At 50.7% G+C, this 11,274-nt stretch overlaps 1 protein-coding gene across 1 annotated transcript; it reads right to left on the bottom strand.

The window, feature by feature from the left end:
* Positions 1-385: 385 nt before the first annotated feature.
* On the bottom strand, positions 386-2,858 carry LOC133910119 (probable indole-3-acetic acid-amido synthetase GH3.1). The gene is made up of 3 exons (XM_062352636.1): positions 2,370-2,858; positions 1,346-2,253; positions 386-1,230 (listed from the first exon to the last, which is right to left on the bottom strand). The coding sequence occupies exons 1-3, from the start codon at positions 2,696-2,698 to the stop codon at positions 623-625; spliced, it is 1,845 nt and encodes a 614-aa protein (XP_062208620.1). The 5' UTR covers positions 2,699-2,858; the 3' UTR covers positions 386-622.
* Positions 2,859-11,274: the final 8,416 nt, after the last annotated feature.

Below are 11,274 nucleotides of genomic sequence, written 5' to 3'. Positions count from 1 at the left end.
GCTTAGAATTGAATATGCGAAAATGTCCAGCTATATATTTCTATGGTAGCTAGTGCGCTTAGAATATGATTCTTCTGTACAACCCATGCTATTTTCATAGAAAGCAAATTTTATAGAATCATATCCAGAAATATTCTCGTGAGATCTCATCCATCTCGTAATCTAATAACTGGATTGAATAAGAGAGAGTAGACAAGTGTCATTAAGGGGAGAGAGTTTTTCATAGAATAGGATCTTATAAAATTTGCTTCCATATTTTTCGAAAACAAATAGTGGTAGTGCGGCCCAACAGACTTGAATTCACTTGCATGAATTTACAAATCCAACAGAAAAAACAATATATTTGAGGATAAAATAAAATAGCTAGATCTCAGTGATCTATTTCCGGAGTAATTCACTACTCTTTTAATTCGACTATTATCTACTTTGCATTGTGCAGACATTTGAGAGTAATCCTAAGTTTGTCACAGAAAAATCCAATCCATAAGGCTAATAACGTAGTAATTTCATAGCAATCCCTTGCTGCCTCGATCAGAAAATTCAGATAGTAGCGCATATCATGGATCGGAGTACCCCTACACAGAAACAACACACCATGCATCTTTACTCCTCCGGCTCATGATCAGGCGTCTCCGTTGCCGATCACCTCCTTGGCGTTGTTCCATTGCTTGTTCCCGGGGCTCCACTTGGGGCACTTGGGGCTGAAGTACTTGCCCTGAACCCTCGCGTCGAGCAGCTCCACGACCGGCCCGGGGCGCACGCACCGCGGCGCCTTGTACTGGTTGATGGACGCGCCGCGGCTGATCGCGTAGTCCATGAGCTTGTCGAAGGTGCCCTCCGCCACGATGCGTATCTCAAGGGGGCCGATGGACTTGTCGCACGCGCGGCACTGCCGGTACACGCTGTTCAGAGCCTCCTCGGCCGACAGGCAGCAGTCCTCAAACACGGAAGCCGGCACGGCCGTGCTGCACGCGCGCAGCTCCCAGAACAGGACGTAGTGGCCCGGGATGGTGGCCGCGTCCGCGTAGCTAGTGTACTCCACCAGCGACGCGCCGAACGGCGCCAGGTGCTGCACCGCGCCGCTCACAGCCGCGTGCAGCTCCGTCTCGTCCGTCTTGTCGGAGTCGATGCTCAGCGCCACGTTCTGCCGCCTGACGAAACTGAACATCGGCGCCTTGTTCTTGAAGCCCGCCACCCTTAGCACGTCGCCCACGCGATAACGACACAACCCTGTCACGATCACATAAAACGCTACTCTTACTAAGTAATCCACAAGTCTAGCTGATATGGATCGTCCAAGCTATACATGCTATATATATATTTCGATCCAAGACGTCAGACATACCGGAGTAGGTGGTAACCACGAGCTCGTACTCGTGACCGAGCTTCACATCCACGAGGTCCACCAGGTCGCGGTGGCTCGGCTCGGCCTTGGCTTTGCCGCTATGGTCGCTATGGAGAGGAAGGAACTCAAAGTAACACATGGTGGGGATAAGCGTGTATGCGACGTCGCTGGGCTTGCACATGGGGTTCAGGTTGAGACCGAAGTAGCACTCCGAAGAGGCGTACATGGTGCACGCGAGCGGCAGGCCGCCGCCGTAGAACTCCAGCATCGGGATGTACTGAGACATGGCGCCGGTCACGATCACATCGATGTACTTGGTGCGGGGCCACAGACGCCGGATGATGCCCTCCCACGACGGCCTGCTGCACTCAGCCTCGATCTCGTCGGCAAGCGCCGGGTCGGCGCGGAGCACCCTCCCGACGGCGCCGCGCACGGCGCGGTCGGTGATCTCAGGGTCGAGCGCGCCCGCGCGGATGTCCAGGCACAGTCGCGGCCAGTGCTTCTCGAGGAAGCGTATGGCGCGGAGGAAGCCCGAGGCGAACACGGCGCCCACGCGCAGCACGTCGGCGCGGTGGACGAGGCCGCAGAGCAGCTGCGCGTACATGCTCTGGTACGAGTCCACGCACAGGATGGCCTCGTTGGGGCTCGTGTACGCGGTGTAGGGGTCGTGCGGCCGCTCGAGGAATTGCCGGCTCCGGTAGTAGCTCGTTAGCACCGGCCGCGCCACGAGCCCGCCCGGCGTGCGCGACTCGGCCTTGACGAAGAGCAGGTACATCGCCTTGCCCTTGTCGAGCCCAGGCACCGACTGGGTCATCACCGGCATCTGTAGGCTGTACAACAACGACCTCCTGTCCAGCTCGTCGGCAATGGTCGGCATCAGCTTCCTCTCCCCTCCGGACGTGCCAGAGCTGGTGTGCATAAACACCATTAATTGCACGAAAGTTAGTACATATTACCATGACCGGTAGGTTTTGAACACAACAGCGTGCACATGTAGATGTAACGATGCACGTGTGATGCATACCTTGTGAGGAACTCGGAAATGGGTTTCCCCGAGAGGATCGGCGAGGTGTCGCCGTTGGCAATGCGGAGTATGTCTGGCTGGAGGTCCTCGTAGGTGACGAGTGGGACGAGACGGCGGAAGGCATCGACGGCGTCGGGGGATCCCGAGACGCCATAGCGGCGCACGTACTCGGCTGGCGAGTTCTGCGACAGTATCTCGGCAAGGACGCGCCGCTGCACCTGCCCGGCGTTGGCCGTGACCTGCTCGATGAACTCGAGCGCCTCGCGGTGCGCCCCTGGGGCGTAGCCGCAGGCCGGCGGGGTTGTCTTGACCGTCGGTGCCTCAGGCATGACACTACTGCAGTGCGTACGGCTACTGTGGTGTGTGCTAGTAGTGCAGTTCGTGCCTTGGTGCTCTTGGTTGTCACGAGGCGTGTTGCTCGGTGGTTAACCGCTGGGCAGTGTGGGCGTGTGTTTGTGTGCGAGAGAAATGCGGTGGTGCGGGCTTTATAGAGAGAGAGGATGAGGGGGGCGGCGGGGGTGCAGTGCAGTACTGTTTCTGGGTCGGGCAGCTGGGCCTACTCAGTTAGTACTGACTACTGGTCCCTGATACTGGAATCGCAGCAAGCATAATTTGCAATATTGTTTTGTGGGAATGTCTGTTTTTGCTTTTTGAGCGAAATGGGAATGTCTGTTTGGGTTGTCTTTTACATAAGCTCCATATATTTCTCCTTGCCAAGTTCTTTTATACAAGCATAGGTCTTGCTTCTTTTTATAAGAAAAAAAAAAGGTTTACTAGCTAAGAGCAGTCTTCTGCGCCCCCAATGCTATTTGATGTATATTTGCCACGTACACCATTTAATGGGTGCCCCGAAAGTAATTGATATCCATGAGACCTAAAATATGTCATCGACTCAGGCCTCCTAACTTGCGTTAGTAGAACTACTCCATCAACACGTGCGCCCGCACGGGTTTGAAACATCTTTAGAAAATATGTGAATAATAGAATTTTGTAAAATGTCTATGATTTAGGATTTAAATGTGATTGATGTGTGTATATGGACCATGTTTCCATACCATATTTATTTATTGAATCAGAGTCTTGCGCAAACTTGTTTCTTGTTTTTCCCCCTCAGTTCACAATATTCGTTAACATGTGGTGTCATCCATGGTATAAAACTTTTTAAATTTGTCTTGGACTCCATAACATAATTGAGAGACCTAAATTAATGTTTATGTGAAAAGCATAGAGAACGTTAAGACAGTGGCACTTTGGGTTAATTTTGTTATAATAATAGATGGGGGTAATTTAGAAGCAGGTTTATAAGGGTATATGTGGGTAATTTAAAAGCAGATCTTTGGGGTTTTTTGTTGTTTTTTCATAATGGCATAAGTGCGTAATATAGAAGCAGATGTTGGGGTACTTTGGGTTATTTTTTACTAAAGATAGAAGTGTTTAATTTATAAGCATGTTAGATTCAATGGCTATAGTTTTCAATGATGATTATAGTACATCAAATCGATAGTTTGATGTTTTGCTTTTTTGAGAACTTTTAGGATTTTTTTCTCGCACGTATTATTTGAGAATTAACGTGGAGACTATAAAAGGAGCCTCCAATTAGTAATAAGTAAGATGTCTGGTTTTGGAAAACAAGTGCTAAAAAATACCGCATGGAACATCTAGATTAACCAACCAGCTTTTGTGTTGGATTTTGAATTTTTGTTTCTTCTAAGATTTAAGACCCTTGGTACAAACATAAAATAGAAGCAATTATGCCTATTTTAGAGGATCAAATGGGGACAGTCCAGAGACAAACCAGGCATGCAAATTCGGAAAATCAGAACAAAGCCGATTGATCCAAGATGTTTTTTTTCCAAACCGTGATAAAACTATCATTCCATTATTTATAGGGACAAATTACTCCTATCAGTTACAAATAAGTGTTGTTTTGGATATCAACACAGTCCCTAAATATATTTTAATTGCTACTTTTTAGTGTAATATGTTTATATAATATAACAAATTTATAATATTATGAAACTACTTTTCGAGACAAATCTTCTCGTATCATTTTTAAATATCTAAACTCAATACATAAAGAGTAATTGTAGCAAAAGTTTGAAAATATTAATAGCACGCAACCCAAAATGACACTTATTTGTGACCGGATGGAGTAGTTTTCAAGCACCTGAGAAAACCGATTCGATCAGTCAACAACGACAACCCGAACTGACACCTAGATCATCGTCTTCAACCTTCTGCCTCCCTTCTCTCTTGAGTGTGCATTTCCTCTCCTCTCCTCTCCTCTCCTCTCTCTCTCTCTCTCTCTCTCTCTCTCTCTCTCTCTCTCTCTCTCTCTCTCTCTCTCTCTCTCTCTCTCTCTTGTGCTTGATCTTGCCTATCGCACTCGTATTGCCATCTATGGCGGCATCCCCGCCACGTTAACCGCTCCAATTTCGAGCTTCACTCCCTGGCACTGGCCCATTGGCGGTCTCCTGTAGCCTGCGGTGTCGCGCTGCCTCACTGGCCCTGCCCGCCTCCTCCTCTTGGCCGACCTCCATCCCAAACACCTCCTCTAAGTCCGGCAACTAAGGAGAACCCCAAAATCCTAAAACCTCTGCCGCTAACTCCGGCGTCGCTTCGTCAACTGATCGTGTTCATACCGATCAACTGAACAAACACAAGATTTGAGTCGCCTATATTGTAATAAATATGTTACTTATATGAATATATATTGCCACTAGCCAAAAAAAAAAGGTGCCATCTTCGATTTGGGCATGGAGGCACTCTCTCCAAGAAACAATTTTGATCATCAATTTCCGTTGTGGTATCATTCATCGGAGCAAGTACTATTGCTGCATTGGAGACAATGTGCTCTCAGTTATGTGTTTCATTGATGTTACCATGTGAGGTTGTTTACCATGTACCCGTTCACTGATTAGTACTAATAAGAAATAAATAGGTGAATCTTAATGTTGGGGGTCACCATCAAGGACCCCTGACGCCCTTAGGCTCTGCCAGCCTAAGTCCAAAGGCTACCTGGATCAAAACCCCTCCGGAGCCCCCGAGCTTCGAGTCGCCATGGAGACCTAAGCCTCTGAAGCCCGCAGACCGAATGCCGCTAACCCCTGGAGGCTTGGGGAGTGATGGGCCTCTCAGTAGGCATTCAGACTGCATTTAATGCCGATATGATTGGCGGCCGACCTAACACACTGGGCAGTATCGATGCTACAACAAACGACCGACCAAGTAATGTGGCCGCTTGCCGTAACAGTCACTGTCACTTATAGTAACAATGTTTTACGAGGCTAACCCTAGGTCCCGGTTGTACAGTGACAACTTGTATCTCTACCAACCCAGAAATGGTATGCTTGAACACTTACAATCTGGATGACGATATAAATACTGACCCATCACCACTACACCAAAGGGGTTTTCTTCATCACTCAGGGTATTCTCTTCCTCTCCACTTCTTCTCCGACCTTGAGCCACTCCAGTAGGTTGGCTCTCGTTGCACCTTGGTTGTGGAAGACTTTTTCTTCCACCAACAGCTAGCGCTGTCCGTGGGGTGGAATGATGTAACACTCGAATAGGTAAAATTCCACCGAAGAAGAAGACCACAAACGTGGTTGGATCCACAGCAACGCCTACGCGGAAGTCTGCACAGCAACTGCGACCAAATGCTCGCTATGCTAACACCAGCACCGCAACCGGGGATGATGATGACTCTACTCTCGAGCAGAACGAGGGTCCCACGGCCACCGCTGATCTGGCCGCAACCCCGACTATGATTGACGCTAGGGGGCCTATCGGTTCGAAGGCCCTTCAACAGTAGTACATCGAGAACCTTGTTGCACCCCAAGGGACAATGGCTGAGGTCGCAACTATACATGCTGCCACGGCCAGCCAACATGCACACATGGTGGCCTTTCAAGCCCAACTAGAGGAGTTGCAGGCGGCCCTGCAGGCCGCGTAGTAGGCCGCAACCATAACCATTGCTGCATATGAGTTGAAGAGCTTCCGAAGGTATTGTAGTCCATACACACCACAGTCATGTGCCCCACTGGATTTACCCCCTTCCGCCTCTGGTTCGGCGATGAGGCTATGACTCCAACCAAAATCAGGGGATGCACCATCCGGGTTCAAATCCCAAAAACCCCTGGAGAAAGGGAGCTCTCCCTCGACCTCACCGAAGGCATGAGACTCCATGTTGTTTAGAACCTCAACCGTTACATCGCTGAAACCAAGGCTTGGTATAATCCAAAGGTCGCGCTACGAACATTCGAATGTGGAAACCTAGTCCTTTGATGTGCCTTTGCACTGGGAAAACTCAAAACAAATGGGAATGTCCTTACCTGGTCCTTGAATCCAACAGACCTGGCTCATATCAATTGGCGACACTGAAGGGACCCCCTCGAGCACACCTAGAATGCGGAGGCACTCCACATGTATTATGTGTAGAAACCCTCCCCCTCCTCATGGTAGACGGAGAGCTAATATATGTTAGCACTTGGCCAGATTTTGTAATGCATGGCTAAAGAGTATCACCCAAATGAGTTCCATCCACCATCTACTCAAAGGCCACATGCCTCGATAGCGTCGAGATTCGAGCACAAAATCCTCTACTACCTCGAAGGCCACATGCCTCGGTAGCGTCGAGCAGGTAACCCTGCATTACCTCAAAGACCACAAGCCTTGGTAGTATCAAGAACAAAACCCTACCTCAAAGGCCACATGCCTCGGTACCGTCTAGCAGGTAACCCTCTGCTACCTCAAAGGCCACATGCCTCGGTAGCATCGAGCACCAAACCTTCCACTACCTCGAAGGCCATAGGCCTCACTAGCGTCAAGCAGGTAACCCTCCATTACTTCGAAGACTGCAGGCCTCGGTAGCGTCAAGCACAAAACCCTCTATTACCTCGAAGGTCGCATGCCTCGGTAGTGTCTAGAACAAAACCCTCCACTACCTCTAAGGCCACATGCCTCGATAGCAATGAGCAGATAACCCACTGCTACCTCGAAGGTAACGCTCTACCTTGAAGGCTCCATGCCTCGATAGCCTTGAGAACAAAACCCTCCGCTATCTGGAAGGCCACATGCCTTAATAACATCAAGCAAGTAACCCTTTGTTTCCTCGAAGGCCACATGCGTCGATAGCGTTAAGCACAAAACCCTCCGTTATCTTGAAGACCACAAGTCTCGATAGCGTCAAGCAGGTAACCCTCCGCTACCTCGAAGGCCGTAGGCCTAGGTAGCATTGAGCACAAAACCCTATGTTACCTCGAAGGCCATAAGCCTTGGTAGTGTTGAGCAGGTAACCCTCTGCTACCTCGAAAGTCATATGCCTCAGAAGCGTCGAGCACAAAACCCTCCGCTATGAATGCTACATGCCTTGTTGGCATCGAGCACACTAGTATGATCCTTCCTAGCCAGTGCAACCCCCTCCTCCAGCCTTGACTTAAGGGTCCCTTTAGTCACACCCTCCGGTCGCTAACGACCACATCATGGGAGGAGCCGGGAAAGAGGAGGCTTTTAGAGCATATGTACAAGCAAAGTAAAAGGCAAGAAGGGAAGTGAAGTTGGAACATCACAATCTTATTTATATGATAAGTACAAAAACTGTACTTTGCATTAAGCCTTGCAGTCAAACTGTAGAATCAATCCATTCCTAATAGATGAGCTAGGCTACAACGTATTCCTGAAGTGCGTTGAGATGTGGAGGATTGTCGCTACTTGCCAGAGCCACCAACTCTGTGATCGGATCAGCGCATGGGGTGACAACATGCATACTCTCAACTGCGAAAACCTCCTTCCAAAGATGGAGTCTCCGCGAGCCCGAGAAGGCGAGGCTTTCGCCTGGAAGGGGTAGGAGTCAAAGGCCGAGAAATCCAACTCCCCCAATGACGACAAATCCGTCGTGGCCTACGTGTCCTTCGTCTTGATCCGGGCCATGACGTCCTCAAGGATGTTGGAAGGGACTGTTCCATCGGGGTTCTGTGGGAGAGAAAAACACCGAGAGTCATGCGGGCTAGCGGCCTAAAAAATCCTCCACCATTCCTCTATCCCTGCAGAACCTAGGCTAGCCTCTGAGGTAGAAGCAGAGGGGGTCCTCTAGCTCCTCCTTAACCAAGATGACAGTGACCATCCCTGAGTCTGCACGTCCATGGGAATCGTGGGGTAGGACAAAACGCTTCCGCAGCAGGGGAGGTAGCATAGGCTCGGGCAATCGGGACATGCTGGGCCCTCCTCTAGAAGTAGCAGCCTGAGCACTCGGGAAGTTTCCTTGTTGATGGGCAGAAATTGTGCCCTGGACAGAGCACGACGAGAGCCCCTCTCATCAGAGTGGTCTCAAGCTTGGAGATGAACTCAGAGCCAAGAGGAGAGGAAGAAACAGGGAGAAGCTCTATTATAAATGGGAATCTTCGAATCACATCTGCTTGCCCCTTGGAGGCTCATTTTATAGAGATAAGGGGGATGAGAAATTACCATCCTGCCCCCAAAATTGTGTTACAATTACGTACATATTAGGCTATTTTTGGCCATTTCCTTCCCCTACATGGGCCATATCAATTTGGAAATTATAGCCGCCTATTTATGTCATCGTACACCATCAGGGTATCCATTGCTAGGGCATTTGCCCTAACATTCTTGCTTCGGGTCGCCGAACCTGTACGCACAAACAACTCTCAAGGGTTGGCCGTATGATGTGCATAACCTAGTACAACACATGGATAAAGCACAAATGAGACATAGCTCCGCAAAGTTGGTGAACAAAGTCAAGGTATATAAAGTAGGAGAGCTGAGTTAACACGCTAGGTCTCTGCTCCCCCCCCCCAACCCCTGGGAAAAAGAGAGAAACCAAAAATAAAAATCCTACTTAGAGCTACACCTCCGGCTATCAATCCTGCAGAGCGTCACCCGCGCGCGGATGCTGTTCCCGTGGAGCAATGTCCGGATGAGGAGGCAACCCACACAAGCAGATATCATGTTGAGGAGGCCTCAGGAAGCGGAGCTTGAAATCCCGCAAGGAGTCCGAGTAGGGAGCCCCTTGGGCACTCGACTCCACGTGGTCGGCTATAAACGCAACATCGTGGGTCAGCAATGCTTTGCCCATACTTCTCGGTAGAAGCCGTCCAAGGTTGCGCAGATCTCCACCGGAGGCGCCTCAGGCCAGAGGCCCTCAACCACAAAGTCCAGGGCTGGTTGCTCTAGTGCTTCGAGCTGAGTGTGCCCTGCATGTGCAACAATGGTAATTGGAACACCGAGGGCCCATGGATGCTAGTGCTAGTGTAGGCCTTGACAACGCTGGCCGTCAATCCCGCTACGGCTCGGAGCTAGCTAAGCGTCGGGCCTAGGACCTTCGGGACGGAGGGTAATTGTGGGCCCCAGGCCCTGAGGCCACCCAGAGCCTTCTCAATGGCACGGACTGCCTCCATCGCGTGCTTGGCCGCCCCTTGATGCTCCACGTGCAGTGTTTCCTCCGCTGCCTGGACCTCCCCCGGCTCTTGCTGAGCTACAACCACCATGATCTTAAGGTCTCGAGCTTCGCCTTCTGCAGCAATGTGTCCCGCGATGGCCTGGTCGATAGACGCCTCCACAACCCGGCAAGCTTCGGCAGCCTCCCACGTCGTTGCCTCCGCACGCTCCTGGAACATCGCCTCTTCCTGCAGATTACCCTCTGTAACTTCTACTCGCTTCACGGCCTCCTCTAGGGCGCGGCAGAGCCCTTCCACTTCCTCACGAGTAGTGTCATGGCCGTCGTAAGTGTCTGCCACTGCCTCGAAGCCTAGCGCTTTCTCTAGGAGCAATTGTTGGGAAGCACAACAAATGAGAGATAAGGTAAGCAGCCTAAAGGCCAAAGCCAAAAAAGCTTCATCTAAGGACGTACCTACCAGACCGCCACCTCTAGGTGCGACGCTGCCACCTCCGGTGCCCTTTGAGCCAGAGATAGCTCAATCTCCCCGCTCCTAAGGAGAGACGGGACAGAGGCAAAGGCACTCAACAACCCTGGGCAGAGTGCAAAGTCATTAGGGGTCAGGGCCTCGAAGCTCAAGCCCCGCTCTAAGAGTGCTAAGGCGGCCGTCGTAGAGCTTTCGGCTCCCACGGCCCTGGCCACGAGAGCCAAGTCATGGCTGAGAAAGAAGCCCTAAGGTAGCGAAGCATTCGCCTCCAGAGCGGCTGCCTCAGGTGCCTCCGGAGGAGTCGTCAGGTCCTCCAAGGGAGCTATAACCTCCGGGGCAGAGGCCGAGGTTGGGTTCGCTTTGACGGCCCCTGTAAATAGGAAAAACACAAAAGTCGGGATCCATAGCCCCAAGCAAAGTGGTGTAAGAAGGGAAACAATGCCTCACCAATGCTGACAGTTGCAACAGTAATAGGGCACATGACTTCCTCGTCGTCGAAGGGGTTAATAATCCCCCACGTCGCATAATCATCAAGGTATACCTCACTCCCCCTCCGCTTTGGTCATGGCCTTCTGGGTTAGGGATAGCTAGAGCCTTCCCCATGGCGCCCCCTCTGACCCAAGAATCGTTGTAGGACCAGATGGGAGTCAAATCTGGAGTGGGATTATGGGGATGACAGAGGCTACGACACTTGAGGCCCCGTGTCCTCACGTTTTGTTGACCCAAGGCTCCACCGAGTCTGGCCACACTGGAGCTACCATTCCAAGGTGGAAGCAAACATGGTTGTACCGCTCCTAGCTCCCGACCAGCTCCAGATGTTGGTCCCGCTCTACAACGGAAGATTTGTCGAGGAATTTATCCACGACCTCAGCCGCTTGGTCCAGAGTAAGGCATCCCTCTGAAAGTAAAATGAATCTCATATCTGTGAATTCTAGACAAAGGGGAGGACTCACCTGAATTGATGGTGGGCCCAGAATACATATTCGACTCGCCTTCCTCACCTTGCTTAAAGGCATGGTCTCAAT

This window comes from Phragmites australis, chromosome 2 (genome assembly GCF_958298935.1).
Source record: "Phragmites australis chromosome 2, lpPhrAust1.1, whole genome shotgun sequence".
In the NCBI taxonomy this organism is placed as follows: domain Eukaryota; kingdom Viridiplantae; phylum Streptophyta; class Magnoliopsida; order Poales; family Poaceae; genus Phragmites; species Phragmites australis.
The sequence above is the reverse complement of the archived record's forward strand: the minus strand, read 5'-3'. Positions and strand labels throughout refer to the sequence as shown.

Coding starts and splice junctions, on each gene's coding strand:
- LOC133910119 (XM_062352636.1), bottom strand. CDS start 2,698: ATGCCTGAGGCACCGACGGTCAAGACAACCCCGCCGGCCTGCGGCTAC. Junction 2,254..2,369: donor ATTTCCGAGTTCCTCACAAG/GTATGCATCACA, acceptor TATGCACACCAG/CTCTGGCACGTCCGGAGGGG. Junction 1,231..1,345: donor CGTGGTTACCACCTACTCCG/GTATGTCTGACG, acceptor TGATCGTGACAG/GGTTGTGTCGTTATCGCGTG.